Genomic DNA, 20,463 nt, shown 5'->3' with positions numbered 1-20,463 from the left:
CGTGCAGCTGTTACTATGGCTGCCGCCTTACGGGATTGATTTATTTGTTGTTGTTTTTTGCACAAAATTTTGCGCAAATGGACTAATTCGTAATCTTTTGTGGTTAATAAAACACGTAAAAGCTGTTGAAACCAGAGCCGATCCTCCCTATACGCAAAATACGCAAGCTGCGTAGGGCCCCCGAAACACCAGGGGGCCCTCTTGCTCTCAAAGATGATTTAATTTTAGTTTTGTTTTTGAATTTGGCCAGCGGTTATGAAAACATGAATGATTATTTATTTTAATTCGGTGCGCTGTCGCCCTTTCTACGTAAAAATCTGTCAAATCATGTAATGTGAATGTCTTTCAGTCTTGCTCGAGACTTATAAAACGAGTTGAATGCGTACCGAGCAGCAGAAGAGACACTGTTTCTCAAGCGCTTTCCGCGAGTGCGATTCTAGACAGAGTGAAACACGGACAAATGCGTTTCATTCATTCGTTCATAACCACTCATACCCCCAACCACAGTTTTGCGTAGGGCCCCCAGATGTCTAGGATCGGCACAATATAGGCTACTTGTATGTAAAAGGAATCCTTGTCTGTGACCTCCTTTGGGGGTTCAAGCCTTACGGGGGGTCGTGCTTCACCAGATCTCCCTTTAGTTTAGAAAGGACATGGTCTTCTACAATGGAATTTTCTCTTCATATGCTTGATAAAAATTCAATAAAAGTGCCATGCACCAATGCATATGGAAGGCCCACTATATCTTGTTTTCATATGTGACCTGATTCCTTTGTTGGCAAAATGTTTAGCTAAATGGAGGCATTTGCAGTAGTTCAAGTCTAATCCACCTTGCAAGAGGACCTGCCCACACGTGTTTAAATAAACTGCTGCCCCCTACTGATAGAAAACAGTAATACACCATTTGTTCTGAGTATAATCTGTGAATGATATTAAGACTAGAGAATTATTTATTAGAATTATTTATTACCAGCAGGCAAAAGCCACCATTCTCTCCAACAAGATTCGAACTACACACTAAAGCCATTCCAGGCAAGCACAGCTTTAGGCTGGACTGAAATCAAGCACATTAAACTCTTAAAAAATATTCTCTACAAGCTTCGGTATGAATTTGCATAAGGTGACTTATAATGGTGGGGTTAGTGCGCACACACATACACTTTCAATCGCATAAATATCGAGCAAAGCAGTGCACTTCCAAGCTATTGCATTGACGATTTTCATTATTAAGAAGAAGCTTCGCTTAATTCATTTAGCTTTAAATATTTTCCAATTGTTCAATAGCATATGGAAATTCATAACAACAATTTGTGTAAGCCTAAGGCAAAAATGAGCAGCGAGAAGCATTTGGTCTGGCATTAGATGTATGTTGAGTAAATATCTTTGTAAATGCTCCAGTTGACAGCTGAGAGAGTTTGACAGGTCTGTCCTGAAAGCACATGGCTAGAGGTTAAAAGAGCAGATGTTTGCGGTTGTATTATGGGTTACGAAATGAAGCCTTGTGTAACAGTCTGGAATTTCTGCTCTGTTTGGAGATTAATAAACAAAAAAAACTTTAATACAAGGTATATTATTATCACACAATATCTGCAGTGTGGGAGGAATCTGGTATAAAAAAAAAACTTTGAGGCACATTTCCTACATTGGAACAGAGAGGTCACTGATTATAAATTGGGAAACATATATTTTTGGATATATATTATGTGTGTGTGTGTGTGTATAGGTGAATATGCATTTTAAATAGTTTTCTTGGGTATATAGGTAGCATCAGCAAATTAATAATTCATCAGTAATTCAGCAAGCAGTGCAGCAATAAAGGCCTCTCAAAACAAAAAGAAAAGTAAGCAGAGATTGATATTGGGTGCAATTAAAAACAACTGTCTCTAAAATCGAATTATAAAAATGATAATCAATCAGAGTTCAGTTCAGTTTCGTAACACGTGATTGAATAGTGACTCGTCTTACAGGGGTTTGATTTGCATTACGATTGGCTACCAGCTCCTGTAGCTGCAGAGCTCCGCCTCCAATGAAACAGAAAGCAGGGCACACAGGGGCGGAGCAGTCCACAGGCCCCTCCCATAGTGGGCGGAGAGAGTGGGCATCGTAAAACGTAACACGCCCCTTCTCAAAGTCGAGACACACTCCTAGTCTCGGAGGCAGTGGATAGGTGACGCCAGTTGGCGATGAAGGCCCGTTGCCATTAGTGAAGCCAGACTCTCTGTAATTGGCGTTGGTGTGATGTGAGTTGGCGGAGGAGGGCAGGAAGATCTTGCCCATGCCCATTGTGAGGAAAGAGAAAGGGGGAGGAGAATCCGACGAATCCTCGGCTCCACTGTCATGGCCGCTGTCTGGATCATATCTATCAGACAGACAAGATGGATTCAATACGGTTAAAGCTAGCATGAAAAATGATTTTGAAAACAATGGTGTCATCATCCCGCTCAATTCAGTTGCAGTTTTGTTCTCATCCAGAAGTGTCAGTGCACTCAATTCGAAGAACCTCTGATATCCATGGAACTTTTCCATTACACAAAAGGTGGAAAAGGTTACTTTTTTTTTTAATTATGCTAAGAAAACATTAACATTAACATATCTACTTCCTCTTCTCATTTCATCAGGTATTTTTTGTCCTTTTCCTTTGTTCATTTTTGAGATTTTGTTCTTACCTTGGACTAGCCATATCTTGAGGCAGATGAAACCACTCCTGAAGTTTGGACTCCAGGCCCACTCCAACCTGTAGAACAGAGCCAAGGACAAAAAATGAGGGAAAAAGTGATATAAAAAGAAAAGTTACAGGGAAGACAGTTAGTATATTTTTCTTCTTTACAGAACTCGCCTTAACCAGATATGAGCCGGGCTCCACTGAGCATGCCCAATAGTGTCGGCCCTGCGTTATGGCCACGTCACCCACAAGCAGATCAGCTGTCAGGTGACAGGAAGTGAGGGCCCGATCGGCGGCCTGCAGCAGGGAGAGACCGGGCACACTGCGAGCACACCTCTGCTCCTTACTCACCACCAGTCTGTCCGCGTGCAGACCCCAACGAGAGTCCAGGTAAAAATTCAACACTGGCGGGGAGGCGGGAGGAAGACAACAGCGAGGGAATACGGGAGAAATTTAGAAGGGGATAGAAGAAGAGGGGAAAGAGGGACACAGTATTAAGGCACCAAAAGGAGGGACGTTAGAGTGGGTGGAAAGGGAGAATAGAAGTATATAGAATATGCAAAAGGAGGACAAGGCATAAAAACAGCAATCAGGAAAACAGTAAACAAGGAAAGAAGACAAAGAAATGCACTCTGGGAATAGCAGGGTAAAATCAAGACTGCAAAAAGCAGGAAGATTTGCATTCCAGCAGACAGGCAGAGAAGAAAAGGTGTATTTCCTCATTAGTATTTCAGAGTTAAAGTCTATTCATATCAAAAGCTAATTTATTTCATCTTACAAATCTGATTCATGTCTTTGTATCCCTTGTTTTCATTTATAGCAAGAAGCTAATGTTGGCGTTTTGTCGTGAACATCTGCCTTCTGGTTGGATGTTGCAAATCTTGGATTATTATTTGTAACATAGGCCTCCATTTAATGTGATTAATAAACATTATGGAGCATTAAAGTTTGCTTATGGCCACATTTACAAAGTGGATGGGTCAACATTCACGTAATGTTTCACTACATTGAGGGTTTTGTATGGAAAATAAACATACTGGCGGTTTAAAGAATGAATGGCTCAAAGAATCAAATGATGAGGGAATTATAAACAAGAAAAGAAATATAGTAACAGAAAGATTTTTAAGGGCTTTAAAAAGGGAGCAGGAAAGGTGGCTGTATAGCGCTGTTGTCACTAAAGCTGGAAAACATGGAAAAACCAAAGGTTGTAGAGAAGGAGATGGGAATGGATAAAAAAAGAAAAGAAGATAAATGAGCAGATGAGTATCATTTGGGAATGAATTTTGTTTGTGTTGAAAAATCCTCAGAAGGTGTTTCTTACCTGGAGCTGGTGGTGTGTGTAAATATACTTCCTCACTGTATTCGCCAAAGCCGGCCTTGTTGCAGCCTCTCACCCTCAGCACATACACACTGTCCATCTCCAGCCTGTCAATCACCGCACAGGTCCCGGTCACCTCCTCCAATCTCTGCCAGCCCCAACGCCGGAATTCCACAGAGTAATGCCAGGCAGGAGTGGAGTCTTGAGGTGACCTCCAGCACAAAAAGAGCTGGTCGTAGGCGAGGGTTCGCTGGGTGTCAATCACAGGAGCGAGAGGGGCTGATGGGATAGGTCATTTTAGTTGGGGTTAGATTACATGACATTGCAACCAGATTACTTTTTGCAAGTAAAGTAACATCCAGTTTTCACCTGTCATATCTGTCATAACACAATGTTATTATATCAGCAGGGATTCTGCAGAGTTTTTAAAATCATTTTAAAGACCTTTTTAAGTCCTGCACAAATAAAATGAACACCATAAGCCCATTTCAAACAAACCCCAAAAATCTTATTGTTTTACTTAATTAAATAGGATATGGCACACATTCAACTGCAGGTTTAAAATACTTAAGATATGTTTTATTCAATATACCTTTGTACTGAAAGTACTTAATGTACTAACATAACAATACATGTGAATTAGAAGTTAACTGATGTTGGATTTTGCTATTATGATAATAATGTGTTTAAATAAAAGCTGTTACAGAATCAGACTACAGTGATCGTGCTATATTGGTTCTTTTTGGTGAATCAAAACATACAGTGTGACCAGTGTAGTCCCATAATACAACAAACGAGTCTTATGAGTCAATTCTTTTAGTGAATCGAGATGTACAGTGCGACCAATGTAGTCCGATTCCCGAACTAATGACTCATATGAGTCAGATTTTTTTGGTGAATCAAAACAAACAGATGACCAGTGTAATTCAAGTGATTCCAAATGAATGACTCTTAAGAACCGGTTTGTTTTAGTGAATCAAATTCATACAATGAGTCAATCAAACTGCTTCCAGAATGAAAAATGTGTGCAATCTGGGTTTTTTAGCAAATCAAACACATGCACCTTACTGTGTAATTGTGTAATTAAGGATTGCCAGTCTTAAATAAAGCAGTGTAGTACTGATCTAACAGCTCATTATGGATACACATCAAAGATAGACATTATGAGCTTGTCAGCAGTATTTTATAAAATGTTAGTGATCATTAATTCCCTTTCCTACCCTGAATGAAGTTCAGGTCTGTGAGGAGTTTGAGCTCTCTGGAAACATCAAGCTGGAAGTGTCGGAACGAAGGATCAGCAGAGAGAGAGAAACGCTGCATAGATTCAATAGACTGGGCCAATCTGCCAGAAAAAGAGATAACAGTCCAGTGTTTTCGGATTTTGGTAACAGACATCAGTATTATCGGCAGATAGTAAGGTGGGTAAGCCATCCCACCTGTTGTGTGTTATTCTGGCTGCATGCACAAAGCTCGATGGGTCATTTTCTTTGAGCAGCTCTTGAGTGAAAGCCATCAAGCCGGCGTGCTCCAGCAGGCTCCGTTTTTCGGCCACCTGATTGGTCAAAGCCTCTGCCCTTCTCTGCCGTGAGCTTTCCAGAGCCTGGGCCAGCATTGTCTGCCGCTCGGTCAGCAACGCCATTATCTCCTTCACGCAGTGAGAGAGCTGCTCTTTGGCTGATACGCTGTTCACCTGCATTCATGCACACAGACAATTGCTCAGCACATCAAACACCTGCTTTCCTTTTGTGACAGAGTTGGGAAAGGTGACCGTACCTCAGTTTGAGTGATGGCATTTTCCAGTTGTGTGATCTGAGTCAACACCATGTCCTGATTGGACAGGATGTAGTTCAGCTCCTTGGTGATCTTGTCCTAGGGTTTAAAAACAACACACAATGTAAAAGATTTTTCATTTAAATCTGGCGCCTTTATTGAGAAGGTTAATAATAGTGATGTTTTGCCTTCTTCTAGTTTGGCATCGATTCTACAAGTAGAAATGTAAAAAAAAATGAAGTGAAAATTGTTGTAAGTGATATGATGCATTTGTATTTTTAGCAGTAAAGAAAAATAGACATAATATTATAGCCCATTTGTGATCAGATTTTGTAAAGCTTTCACATGTCATTGTGAATGAGAAATATAATCTTATTGGATCATTTAGTGACCTCTCAAATCCTTTGGATCATGGGAATACTGTCATCCTAAAGAAAAAACAGTCCTGTTAAAGTAAAAAAAAAAAACTACAGAAGAATCACCCACAATGGTGTGTGTTTACTGCTGATTTCCTGGCTTTCAAGAGTTCATAAACTATAGATCTAAGACATGCGATGAATAGACTTAAACATCACAGCTAAACAAACTGAACACCATTGTGCAAAATGTTTGTGATGGATAAACTCATCTGATCACATGACGTTCCCCATTGTTGTAGTTTTTTTTTTTGCTTCTAACTCCATATGATTACAGTAAGTGCTTAAGGTACTGCACTGGCACTGCCATTAGGTGGCCCTTTTGTTACTTTTTAAAAAATGATTTTATTTGCCCATACTTTGCTTTTAAAAAAGTTTTAAATCAATTTCTCTACAAGAGAAAAACATGGCAGTGTTTGACAGTGATTTATGCCAGGTACATCACTAAAATCGAGATGAATTGAAAACATACCTTAAGAGTCTGGTAGGCTTGGGTAACGGGCGCAATCTTGTGACCCGCATGGATTCGACGCAGTTTACAGAGTGAACAAAGAAGCATCTGACATGACTTACAGTAAAACTGCAGCCTCTCCTGATCATGTTCTGGGCATGTCAACACCTAGAGAGACAGAAAGAAACTTTACGATACACTATGGCAACCATCGCCATTGGCTAGTAAATTTTTTAGTTTACTCGCCAGACTGATATATATATATATATATAATAAATGTTTGTAAAATGGCACAGTTTTTTTAAATATCTGAAAGTACACTCTTAACATCAGTCAGTCAAGCATTATGATATGATAATCAAGTATTATTTAATGATAGAACTTTAGTAATTAGAATTGAAACTTGATAACCATGTTTGAATGCATATTAGTCATTTTAACTGAACATTTTAATTGGACTGGTGGTGGTGCTTTTTTTGGTCATTTAGTGTTTCTGTAAAAACAAAAATTGGGAAAAAACTAACAAAAATACTGATAAGATAATAATGATACGAATTCTACTAATAAGAACAATATAAAACGCACTAAGGATTAATGAGCTGCTGTATTCATGAATATTAATCAGGTTGTGTGCGTTCGCTCGAACTGATTTGCTGAAATCAAAACAGGGACGATAATAGGTGAGCGCCAGCCAATGAGATTGTCGTTTGCGCATTAGTACCGCCCCACTACCGGAAAACCCGGCAGTTCTTAAAAGCTGAAGAATTCCAAAGGAACGCCGTTATTTTGACAGGAAAATAAAACAAAGAATATCGTTTAAATGTAGCGCGTCAATTCTCTCTCTCTCTCTCTGCGTGTGTGTGAGACAAAGCGACAGCGAGTCGTGAGCCTTTACACTAGAGTTCACGGTACGTCAAATACAGGTGCGCTGCGCATCCATTGAGATGAACTGAAAAATGGCACAGATCGCTTGATGGAGAGTAAAACTCTGAAGCGCTCAGTCAGAGTGTTCGGCGAGTGAAAATATATCTGTGCTAAACGTATGCTTAGCCTCCAACTCACACACTGGCGAGTAAAATCTGAGAATTTATTAGCCATTGGTTAATATTAGACATCATTTAGTCGCCCAGAGTAAAGATTTAGCCGCATATGCGAGTGATTTACTCACAATGTAGAGGGTTGTATGGATAAAATAAAGCTGCATCTGCATACTCATTTTGTGAAAATTCAGTTCATTTAGAAATACAGCATATTATGGAAGCAAAAGGGGTTGTGAATGCAGTTTTGTGTTAAATAAAAATAATTTATCAGACCCTGGACAGACCCAAGGTGTGAGAGGTAATCAGGTAGTAATCCTGGGCGGTTCACCTTTGGCCTGAAGTTGAGGGTGGGCTGAACATGTTCATGCTGGGCGCGTGGAGTGCCCCAGGGGTGGTAGAGTTTGAAGCACTCATTACAGAAGCTGGCTCTGCAGTCAGCACAGCCTTTAGTGGCCTCCAGGGCCTGTGGGGGTTTACAGAACTGACACATCACAGCCACACTGCCCAAACTCACTGTGTGCCTGTACCTAGAGAAAGCAAGAGAAAGAGAGAGATCCTGCAGTGAAGTGTTTGTTCATTTGTCTATGTGGTTTTATTCATGTAGATATAGTAACACACAGGCAAAATTGTGTATTCAAGATTCTACTTACAGTAAGATCACTAGGTCACTAATCGAATAAGTAAACATATAAATGCTGAAAATATATTATATTATATTATTATTTATTTAAGATTCTATTTCACTAAAATACACTAATAAAATAAGTAAATATGTATAAATCCTGCATTTATATTCTATTATATATTATTATATATTTATCTAGATCACTAATCAAATAAGTAAATAAGTATGACTGCTCAAATGATATTTGTTGTTAATATTAAATATGATGTTATACTACATCATATACTATACAAATATATAAATGGAATATAAAATTGTGTATTTAATATTTTATTTGAGATTATTAGGCCACTAATGAAACAAGTACATAAGTATAAATGCTGGAAATACATTACATTACATTATATTATATTATATTATATTATATTATATTACAAATAATATAATATCATATCATAAAATATTGTGTCCTTAATTTTATTTAAGATTACTAGGTCAGTAATCAAGCAAGCAAATAAATATAAATCCTCAAAATATTATATTATATTTTATATTGTATTATATTATATTAGTATAATATTAAATTGTGTATTTAAGGTTCTATTTAAGATTTTTAGGTCACTAATAAAGCAAGAAAATAAGTATAAATCCTCAAATGTAATATATTATATTGTGTATTTAAGATTCTATTTAATATTACTAGATCACTAATCAAATAACAAGTATAAATGTTCAAATGATATATATTTTATTACAAAAATATAATATTGTGCATTTAAGTTTCTATTCAAGATCACTAGGTCACTAATCAAATAATTTATTAAGTGTAAACACTGAAAATATATTATATTATTACATTTTAAATATATAATATAATATATAACTTCGGTGTATCTGAATGAGTGTATTTATTACCTTTCTACAATTCTCTCCAGTGTAAGGTTCCTCATGCACTCAGCCAGTCCTCTCTCACCTAGTTCTACATCTCGTCCACAGGGGGCGCAAGGAAAAAGCATGAGAGGTGGAGGGCCTTCCTTTCGCCTGCGGCCTGGGTACGTCCCAGAACCTAAACATACACACAAAGTGAGATAAACTAAATATATATCAACCTGTTTATATGACATTTAAGATGGCGCATACTCTTTCTTGTCTCTACACACCTGAGCGCAACAGGCGGTCCACGCGGTCAGACTTAGGCATGGGTCTGCGCATCTGCCGTGGGGACCGTGTGTTGGGGGTGGAAGCGGGCGAGTTGGGCTCCGGAGGGAGCTCGGGCTGGGGATACCCACTCTGAACCAGCACCTCGGAGGCACACATGAGACACACGCTGTGCAGGCAGGGAAGTACAATAGGCTGCTTCACAATGTCCTTGCACACAGGACACAGCAATTCCTGCTCCATACTCTTCATATTGGACTGATGAATGGAGGAGGAAAAGAAAGGAAATGAGTGAGAGAAAGATAATAGAAGATCTTGACAAATATTGACTACAGTGAAAAACCATTATAAACAAAACACTGCATGTGCTACAACTATAAAATAGACTTTATTAACAGATAAAACTATTTTTTTAAATGTAGTACATATACTGTACTACTATTCAAAAGTAAGATTTTTTTATGTTTTTGAAAGTCATCTTATTCTCATCAAGGCTGCATTTGATCAAAAATAGAGCTGAATTTTCAGCATCATTACTCCAGTCTTCAGTGTCATATGATACTTCAGAAATCATTCTAATATTCTGATTTGATGCTCAAGTAACATTTCTTATTATTATCAATAATGAAAAACAGTTGTGCTGCTTAATATATTTGTGGAAACCGCGATATATATTTTTTTAAGTCCAAAGGAACAGCTTTTATCAATAGATTTTTTTAACAATGTATTCCTTACTGTCAATTCTTATCAATATAATGTGTCCTTGCTAAAAAGTATTCATTTTGTATTCATTCAAAAATGTGCAGTGGTCTTAACATTATTAGTTCCATGCACTACCAGTTGAACTACAGAAAAAATAAATTACAAATAGTAAGCAGTAGCCCCTTCTATGATAAATTTGGGTCCTAAATTTAGGTCCTGAAGTCATATTTGGGACAGAATTTTTTAGCTCTATTAAGAATTATGTCTCTGTTGCACACTGATTTTAAGAAAGAGGAAAGTGGTGGATAAAATGAGTGATGAGACTAGATTTCCATGCTGCCTGGTTGCTGAGAGAGACATGTACACCTTTATAAATAGCTGTCTCTGGTGCACTGCTACTGGCCTGCAGTGCTCTTTAAAAATGGATAGTGACCTGATGTTGATGATTTAAGCAGACAGCTGGGTGACATTGGAAGCTCCGGAAAGGCTACATCAGCTAAAGCATGACCTTGTCCATCAGACTAGCACAGTATAGACATATTTGTGGTGTCTGTTTGAAGACTGTCTAAGCAACAGCATCACGAACGAATATGACACCTGTTTTTCTAAAACATGCACAAACATACACAATTTGCATCTCCATTAAAAAAAACATAGTATAGACAAACAAAACTTGTTAAAAATGAGTTTAGCTAGCCTACTTTGACCTCTAGAAACCACAGTGAAAAATAAATTCTAGTTATTAACTGAATCTGACAACCATTTTCCAGTGCAAATACAATAGGCTAGTTATAATTATTAGCACGCTAGTTATTAGTTAACCACCGGCCAGTCCAATAAAATGGCAATGTGTTCTTAAAATCTAACCGCATATCTTTGTATTAGACACGTTTTTCCATACTTTAAAAATCGAAACGCATGCTTTAGGAAGACCTACAGCAGCTTAATGGGCTTCTTTATCATCACGCGGTCATTCAGCAACGTCGCCTGGCCTTATATGTCACTCCATCTCACAATACTAAGGATTTAACGTGATTTTAGCTATAAAAAAAAATTTTAAACGCGACTGAGGTTTGACCTACAGACTTGACTGTAAACCGGTTAGCACGGTGCACCGGTTCGTGCTGTATTCGGCAGCGCCCTTACCTTCACCTGAAATCTGGGCGCCATTACGAGATGCTGCTGTATGACAGCATTGCTGTCGCAAATCAGTGCGACTTACCGAGATAGACTACACTTTTAATTGCCAAGCATGAAAAGCCTACATGCGGTTTCCAGCCAGCTAAAAATATTACATCGATAAAACACCGCATGCTGTAGAAGCATCACTGCCACATGCACGATGCGGATTTAATACATTGTCTGTTATTCTTGTAAAACATACCGTTTATGTTTCGTTTCGTCGCAGTAGATCATCATATGTCAATGGGGAAATCTTCCGTCGTCCGCCATTGCCTCTTTCAGGTTGAAATGTAGGTTAGTAGGATGTCGCTACATCCGCACGCAGCTGGAGATGCTTTCAAACCGACGCTCTCAGTCTCAAACCCGCATCCAGTTTCCGTGGCAACGAGCACGTCCGCTTCATCAGCAGCACGCTGCAGGTTACTGACCTCAGCATAGCCGAGTCACAACTGAGCTGCTGAATTTAACATGCGTTTTAGTCAAACGGACAGTCTTATCCAATCATTGTAAAACAAAAACATTGTAAAAAAGTAAAACCGTGCAGATGTTACCTGAAGACAGTGTTTCTTGTGTCGAAAGCTTCGAAATGTTTACGAATCTCTCGAATCAGTGATTGGGAGCTTGTATCGAACTCATCAAGTCACGTGATTTAAGTAAACGAGGCTTCGTTACGTTGTACTGTTTCGAATCTGAGCCTGCATCCCAATGTGCACACTATCCATCCTTAATTCTATGTGATATTAGTCATTTTCAATACTATTTAGGGCAGATAGGGTGGATAGTACCAAAGTCCCTAGTATTCTACAGTCTTTGATAGTATGCACATTGGGACGCAGGGTAGGTTTAGAAATATTTTAAATTCCGATGGTTCGCCGCCAGATGGCTTTGATCTGGTGAACCCATGAACGAGTGCTCAATGTTACGGTCAGTTTTATAATGTGGGTTCATTTTTGCGTTTGAATGAATTTTAATATGTCTATGCGAGTATAGTAGGAAGGAGAATGCTCTTTCCTTCTAATTGGCCTGTCCCTGCCTAAAAACACACAAAACAAAACAAAAAAGAACAAGAATTTTACAGAGCCTTCATAATGGTATTTAATTATTACATTTAGATTACACTTTCATGAAACTATTTGCAATTGGTTTGTAAAAGGTGTAAAATGTTTGGGCTGAGTTTTCGTTGCACTTACAGCGTTTTGATCAGCAGATGCCGCCAGCATGCAGGCTAGCCCCTCACTGCAGAACACAAGATCCAGGGGGCGTGGTTGGATCCAGATCTAGGGGGTGGAGATTGGTAGGTTTAGGGGTGGAGATGGGTGGGTTTAGGTATATGTAAGGTGGGAGGAGTTGGATCCACGCCCCCTGGATCTTGTGTTCTGCAATGAGGACCATCTCCCAGCATTGGTGTTTCGAGCGCTTCCAAATAGTGAATCATTTTGCGAAGCAGTCGGTTCAATTGATTCAGAGTTTCGAAAAGCTTCGTTTCTCTTATCTCTATCGGAAGGTGACCACTGACCAGAGAGTAAGAAACACACACACACACAAAAAAGAATGATTTCTTAAGAATCATGTGACACTGAAGACTGGAGTAATGATGCTGAATATTCAGCTTTGCCACCACAGGAATAAATTATATTTCAAATATAGCCTATTTAAAAAGAAAACAATTATTTTAAATTGTAATAGTATTTTATTACTGTTTTACTGTATTTTTGATCAAATAATATCAGCCAAAATGCAGCCTTACTGAATATAAGAGACTTCTTTCAAAAACATAAAAAAATCAAACTTTTGACTGCTAGTAAAGTATGTATATTGTACAATTTCTGGTGTTTCATCTATTAAGTACTAACATTACTGTGCTCCGTTGAGTCATGCAATCTATATAGAACACACAAAGTCCGCTTAACTCATACACTTAGGTATGCTGTGCTGTAATCAATGTATTGCTCAACTTCCCCTGATAAGACCTTCTCCTGCCCACGGGCTCGGCCATATAAATTCTTGAGAGAGATAACCAGCATTTCTCAAATTCTTCACTCAGACACCCAAACGGTAAGCTCTTCATTCTGATGTTTAGCCTTTTGAATGCACTGTCAAGAGATCAGTTGTGTTAATATTAGATTCATACTAGCTTTCTACAGTGAGCAGCCATGCCATCCGAGCTAGAGACTGCCATGGAGTCCCTCATCATGGTATTCCACCGCTACGCTGGAAAAGAGGGCAAGAACGGCACCCTGACCCGCCGTGAACTCCGAACCCTGATGGAGAACGAGCTCTCTGGGTTTCTCAAGGTGAGGAACTTATGTCATTCTCTCACAAATACTATAATTCTGGTCTCCTCTCTTTCATTTTCCCAGAAAATGAAATCCAGACCAAATCTCTTGTTTATCAAACTTATTTTACTCTCTTTTCCCACAGTCTCAGAAGGATCCGACCACCATAGACAGAATTATGAAGGACTTGGATGCCAATGGAGATGGGGAGGTGAACTTTGAGGAGTTTGTGTCTTTGGTTGTGGGTTTGTCCATCGCTTGTGAGGCGTGCTATAGAATGCAGTTAAAGAAGACACAGAGCTGGAAATGAAGAGGAAAAGGATCCATGCAGACAAACTGTAAAGTTGATCCCGTTGTCTATTAAAATATCTGATTGTTTTTTACTTTTCTTTTGAGTTTGTGTTTCATCAGTATCGGATGAAACCCATAAAAACTACTTTCGCTGGCAGGTTAAAGTACAGTGGGTGTGTATGACAGGTCTTAACGCTCTTTGGCAGTATTCTTTGAGCTTTAAACTGTCTGTACTGAAAGCAAATATGTTTTTATTTAACATAAAGCTTTAAAATATTCAAACGTCTTCATGTGCAAAACTTTATATTTAAAATGGCTATTCAGTTATGCCAAGTATGATTCATATCCTGCCGTTTTTTGTACTCTCTCTCTTTACCTCGTTGTCATAATACTTTTACTAGGGTGTGATCCAAGTTGTTAATGGTTACCATGTAAACCCAAGGCTGCTTGGCTGGAAAGAGAGTTATGGAAACTAGAACTCAATAAGCCTTAATCAGGGACAGGGTAGCGCCATATTTAATTTTTGGACAAAAATGAAAACGAGGTTGTAAGGAACAGAAGTACAGTGAATTTAATGGATTGTACTGTTGTTTAAAAACACACCAAATGTTTAAAATAATGAAGTGTTTGCTTTTTGTAAACAAAAACTCCATGAAAGAGTTTTGAAAGTAGTGAGTTGTGAAAATTACACAATTACACAAAATGAACACAATGAAAGTGATGCATGCATACATTTTACATTATGTCCAGTTAATTTTTTCTGCAAAGTACAGACATTTTTGGAGTCTTCATTTTATATAAGATGAATAAAAATGTTCACATTTCTTTAGTTACAGTACATGTTGTCATTAGTCACAGCAGGTAAACCTGTAATTTTGTGGCTTTCTTGTGGTCATGTAATTTTCTGTATTACAATTCAGTTTAGCATTTAGTATCCATAATATATAATATTACACAATATGTACTGTTAATACTAGTGCTACTAATATAATAATAATAAAGATAAATAAAAAGAAACAAAAATTAAGCCTCCACTGCCACAAGACAAATATGCATGATCAGATATTTTGACCACAGCACATTGCCAAGTCATCACAGTCTTGCTTACTTACACAGGGCTTTGCCAAAGTTGCTACTTTTCAGACAGTTGCCACCTTGTTTGCGCTGCTAAAAATACAAATAGCAAACCACCCCATCAGCAAAACCAAATAATCCTAACTGCAAATAATGTTTCGTATGTTTCCTTGTATGCCACAAGAGGGCAGAAAAGATCCATACTACATATATTGACATACACTCTGCAGACATGAATAGAAAAATAAAATAAAATAAAATAAAATAGCTAATCTGTGTCCACCCTAGGACTGTTGTGTCATACCATTTGAACTGTGGTAACAAATAGCTACACCAGATGTCGCACTAGCTTTATAATTCAGTAAATGATTCATATCCTGCCGTTTTTTGTACTCTCTCTCTTTACCTCGTTGTCATAATACTTTTACTAGGGTGTGATCCAAGTTGTTAATGGTTACCATGTAAACCCAAGGCTGCTTGGCTGGAAAGAGAGTTATGGAAACTAGAACTCAATAAGCCTTAATCAGGGACAGGGTAGCGCCATATTTAATTTTTGGACAAAAATGAAAACGAGGTTGTAAGGAACAGAAGTACAGTGAATTTAATGGATTGTACTGTTGTTTAAAAACACACCAAATGTTTAAAATAATGAAGTGTTTGCTTTTTGTAAACAAAAACTCCATGAAAGAGTTTTGAAAGTAGTGAGTTGTGAAAATTACACAATTACACAAAATGAACACAATGAAAGTGATGCATGCATACATTTTACATTATGTCCAGTTAATTTTTTCTGCAAAGTACAGACATTTTTGGAGTCTTCATTTTATATAAGATGAATAAAAATGTTCACATTTCTTTAGTTACAGTACATGTTGTCATTAGTCACAGCAGGTAAACCTGTAATTTTGTGGCTTTCTTGTGGTCATGTAATTTTCTGTATTACAATTCAGTTTAGCATTTAGTATCCATAATATATAATATTACACAATATGTACTGTTAATACTAGTGCTACTAATATAATAATAATAAAGATAAATAAAAAGAAACAAAAATTAAGCCTCCACTGCCACAAGACAAATATGCATGATCAGATATTTTGACCACAGCACATTGCCAAGTCATCACAGTCTTGCTTACTTACACAGGGCTTTGCCAAAGTTGCTACTTTTCAGACAGTTGCCACCTTGTTTGCGCTGCTAAAAATACAAATAGCAAACCACCCCATCAGCAAAACCAAATAATCCTAACTGCAAATAATGTTTCGTATGTTTCCTTGTATGCCACAAGAGGGCAGAAAAGATCCATACTACATATATTGACATACACTCTGCAGACATGAATAGAAAAATAAAATAAAATAAAATAGCTCATCTGTGTCCACCCTAGGACTGTTGTGTCATACCATTTGAACTGTGGTAACAAATAGCTACACCAGATGTCGCACTAGCTTTATAATTCAGTAAGCCTAACACAGAGTTGATGAATGTCATATTTTGCACAATGTTGCTTTTTTCAAAGGTATGTTGATGTCAAAATTTCTGTAATTTATGAAGCATTATGATTATTTCAGACAACACATCACCATCAAATGGTCAAAATACAAAATACAACAATTGTTCTTACTAATGAGTGACTGAGCATAAAGTATAGAGGAAACTAGGGCTAGTAGTTTCAATTTACTCCTGTAAAATTTGGTTAAATTTACTCCTCTGATTTGACCTTCTACCCAAAGTCATTATGTATTTATACTACATAAAGTTACAACATATATGAAGAAAAAAATAAACAAAAAAATCTGAAAATGGTAAATAAATAAATAAATTTACAACATGTTTTGGTCAAAAACATGACAGCTTTGCATATGAAAAATATTCTTGCACTGAAAACAGTTAAACCTTTCTTAAAATCTAAAAATAATAATAAATCTGAAAATGAAGTCAAATCTGAATCTGAGAGTTGATATTTGTCAGAATGTATGTCAGTGTGGTTTTATTGAGCTCAATTGTTTACAAAAAAGATGACGTAATATAAATAGTATTTTTTGGAGATAAATTCACAAAAAAAAATATGAACTAGGTGTCTGAAACCAACGTACAATAAATAAATACTATTAGCGACAACTTTCCCCGGTCCCTTTTTATATTGCATTCTGTTCTGGCATCTGATGATACTTTTTATAATTAGCTATGGTAAAATTGTATCGCTCTAGTAGTTTCTTCTACGCAACTAACTTTCAGTTGTGCCTTGTAAATGTATAGCTACAGGATATCTTCTTACATAATTCACCAAAACAAACGGACAGGCTCCACAGAGGCTCTCTGGCCCCGTCTAAAGGCACTGGACACAGTCTGTGAGGGAAAGTGAAAGAAGTCCTGTGATGGTTGGGCGGGTCAAGCGTATTTCTGGCTTGTTGTTTTGAAGGCCTACGGGAGGAGAGAGGGGGTTAAAAAAAAAACGAGTTAAAGATGGCGGAAATCGAAGGAGATGAGACTGCTCGGCCCGCTCCTCCGTCACTGCTACCCGCAGAAGCGCCCCGCGTTAACGGATCGGGGATGGTCGGTTCTGGTAGCCAGACCCCGACCTTGGTGACCTCGGGTCCGCGCGTGGTTCGGATCGTAAAGTCGGAATCGGGATACGGATTCAACGTCCGCGGTCAAGTGAGTGAAGGCGGCCAGCTGCGGAGCATTAACGGGGAGCTGTACGCTCCTCTCCAGCATGTCAGCGCCGTGTTACCCGGGGGTGCGGCGGACCGGGCCGCTATAGTGAAAGGAGACCGAATACTAGAGGTGTAAGTCTTTCATTTTCCACTTTATTACTCATTTTAGCCTAGAAATCAGCATTGCTCTGCTGTCAGTCCGTTTGACACAGCGCACTGTTGGCTTGACGTTATTTTTAGACGTTAGCATAGGGATCTGTGGACTTGTTTAAGCTTTCGTGGCTGTGCATGCCAACACATCCCTGCTAATACAATAAACGGATCGTTATTATGTAAGACTTGAGCAGATAACGCGTACTGGGAAGTTTTCAAACGCTGAACGGTTGTTGTGTAACAGGATCATTGGTTTGGTGTATTCAATAATTGTGTGTGGCTCCATTGAAGCTTCTACATCTAGAAGAGTCTCGCACTCGGTGACTTGTTGATACATGACAGAAGCATGATCACATGCTGTCATATTGATCTCTTATCATTGATGCAGCTGATAAATGCAGTTCCTGACACGTTAGCATCCTAAAATGTGCTTGATTTTAATATCGTTTGTCCTGGGAAGTGCATAATTGATCATTTTTAAATAGTAAGCAGTCTATAAAAGTGTTCAGTTCATATGTGTTATTAAATGTCCAATACCTGTATTTGGAGCTGGATATAGCCGATATAATGCACATATAATAGCAAATGAGATTACATAAAATTGATACATTTAAAGAAACACACATTTTACATGATATTTAGTGATAAATATCCCAATATTTTGACCGCTTTGAGATGTCCATTTTACTTCTTTTAATAGAGCATCCCTTGTGTCAATTCCAACAAGCTTAAAAATGAATACACAATTTCTGTTTTCTGGTATTTTTAGTGAATGTTGTGTAAAAATGTTTGGGGTCAGTAGGATTGTTTTGTTTTTGAAAGAAGTCTCATGCTTGCAGGATTCTAATAGAAAGTTCAGAAAAACAGAACATTTTGGACAAAGATTGTTTTGTAACATTATAAATGTTTTTACTGTCACTCTTGATCAAGTTGTTTCCTTGCTAAAATAAAACTTGCTTATCAAAAAAACCCTACTAACCCTAAACGTTTGTATATATACAGAATATATATATGCATACAACTTTGATGCCATAAGCTATATTAATGGGGTCATATGATGCGATTTCCATTTTTCCTTTCTTTATGCACCAAGAGCTTGTAACACTCCAAAGAGAAAGGAAAAATTGAAATCGCATCATATGACCCCTTTAAACTTCACCAAAGAATATATGAAAATACATATGTCTGTAAATTTTGACATCAGGCAGAATAACTGATCTTATTAATAGAATATTAATATATTATAAATATATAATAAAATATTGGCTAATTAATTGGCCTTTTACTGTATAATAATATTTGTGTAGTGGTGTAATTTGCCGTATTTACTGCATTGAGCAACTGTGTGAACCCTGAGAACAGTTTTAAGAAAGTATCTTCCTTCAGTGAATATTTTGCAGACGCTGTACATTGCATATTAATTCATAAGCTGCATTATGCATGTATAGAGCCACGCTGCTGGCCATAATTAGTCATTGGAGGTGTCACAGGTAACGTGATCAGCATTATAAAAATGAGACGTATTGGGGTCACTGTTTTATCTTATGGGAAATTCAGAAGTTGAATGAGGCTTCACAAGGGCCGCAGAATGTGCTGTAATCTTCATAATGTCAGTCCCAGTCAATAAACTCAAATGTTAGTGGTGAGCTTTTGCCAGCTTCACTCAGACCACTTTCCACAGACGGTCTTTATCACCTGAACTCGATGTGCAGTGCGGTCATCTAATTTGTGTGTATTACATAAACTCAAGGCATGTGTATGTAAACAATGAAATCGTTTGTGTGCTGCACATTAGTGTCAGGAGTCTACAAGTGTATTTCTATTATTATTCAGTTTTCTATATAAAAATGATGCTGAACTATTTCATAGTTCTTTTTATCGCTCATTGTTCTCTTTAAAACATAACTTTTATTCACATTGAGCATGATCTGATTCGATGTTGCTAATTTTATCCCATGTTGACGTATTACATTCATTGAAAATGTCATGAAAACATTTACCCCTCCTTGAAAGGAAGGAAATGCAAAGGGTTCTTAGGGACATGAAGGTTGTTACTTACTGAGCCTCAGTCAAGTTTACTTTAAAGGGATAGTTTACCCAAAAATGAAAATTCTCATTAATTACTCACGCTCATGTCGTTCCAAACCTGTAAGACCTTCGTTCATCTTCGGAACACAAATTAAGATATTTTTGATGAATTCTGAGAGCTCTCTGACCTCCCATAGACCGAAAAGATCCTTACACGATCAAGGCTCAGAAATATAGCAAGGACATCGTTAAAATAATCCATGTGACATTAGTGGTTCAACCGTAATTTTACAAAGCTACGAGAATACTTTTTGTGTGCAAAGAAAACAAAAATAACGACTTTATTCAACAATTTGCCTCCTCCGCGTCACCCTATAGCGCCCTTTTGGAGAGTATCACATACGTAAACAACGTATGCAGCGTATGTACGCTTTGATCAGAACGTAAACAACGTACAGTGGGGGAAATATTTATTTGATCCCCTGCTAATTTTGATGGAAGAAATACAAAACAACCATCAATCGGCCTCGGTCTGGAGCTCTGTGCAAGATCTTGCCTCATGTGGTAAAAATTATCATGAGAAAGGTGAGGGATCAGCCCATAACTACACGGGAGGAGCTTGTTAATGATCTTAAGGCAGTTGGGACCACAGTCACCAAC

The 20,463-nt window shown here is 37.8% G+C and overlaps 3 protein-coding genes across 5 annotated transcripts in view; 2 read left to right on the top strand and 1 right to left on the bottom strand.

Moving 5' to 3' along the window:
• Positions 1–1,559: 1,559 nt before the first annotated feature.
• On the bottom strand, positions 1,560–11,687 carry LOC107750805 (tripartite motif-containing protein 46-like). 2 transcript variants are annotated; one of them, XM_016566327.1, is made up of 12 exons: positions 11,527–11,687; positions 9,443–9,698; positions 9,198–9,348; positions 7,986–8,184; positions 6,639–6,785; positions 5,754–5,849; positions 5,417–5,670; positions 5,201–5,322; positions 3,984–4,259; positions 2,837–3,066; positions 2,667–2,734; positions 1,560–2,359 (listed from the first exon to the last, which is right to left on the bottom strand). In XM_016566327.1, exons 2-12 carry the CDS (start codon positions 9,690–9,692, stop codon positions 1,921–1,923), a joined length of 2,232 nt encoding a protein of 743 aa, XP_016421813.1. In that variant the 5' UTR covers positions 9,693–9,698; positions 11,527–11,687; the 3' UTR covers positions 1,560–1,920. The 2 variants fall into 2 exon arrangements, with proteins under 2 accessions (XP_016421813.1, XP_016421812.1); XM_016566326.1 differs by lacking the exon at positions 11,527–11,687 and adding an exon at positions 11,289–11,342.
• A 1,629-nt stretch (positions 11,688–13,316) lies between these two features.
• On the top strand, positions 13,317–14,612 carry LOC107750810 (protein S100-A1-like). 2 transcript variants are annotated; one of them, XM_016566334.1, is made up of 3 exons: positions 13,317–13,379; positions 13,459–13,618; positions 13,746–14,612. In XM_016566334.1, exons 2-3 carry the CDS (start codon positions 13,478–13,480, stop codon positions 13,908–13,910), a joined length of 306 nt encoding a protein of 101 aa, XP_016421820.1. In that variant the 5' UTR covers positions 13,317–13,379; positions 13,459–13,477; the 3' UTR covers positions 13,911–14,612. The 2 variants fall into 2 exon arrangements, with proteins under 2 accessions (XP_016421820.1, XP_016421821.1); XM_016566335.1 differs by having other exon boundaries at positions 13,364–13,379; positions 13,469–13,618.
• A 2,668-nt stretch (positions 14,613–17,280) lies between these two features.
• Positions 17,281–20,463, top strand: part of LOC107750804 (sorting nexin-27-like) — a 17,412-nt gene continuing 14,229 nt past the window's right edge. The window contains exon 1 of the mRNA XM_016566325.1: positions 17,281–17,754. Within this exon, the coding sequence (XP_016421811.1) occupies positions 17,432–17,754 (323 nt within the window). The 5' untranslated portion in view covers positions 17,281–17,431. The remainder of the gene's footprint in view (positions 17,755–20,463) is intronic.

This window comes from Sinocyclocheilus rhinocerous, unplaced genomic scaffold (assembly GCF_001515625.1).
Source record: "Sinocyclocheilus rhinocerous isolate Xijiao unplaced genomic scaffold, SAMN03320098_v1.1 scaffold2437, whole genome shotgun sequence".
In the NCBI taxonomy this organism is placed as follows: Eukaryota; Metazoa; Chordata; class Actinopteri; order Cypriniformes; family Cyprinidae; genus Sinocyclocheilus; species Sinocyclocheilus rhinocerous.
This window is presented reverse-complemented; position numbering and strand designations above follow the sequence as displayed.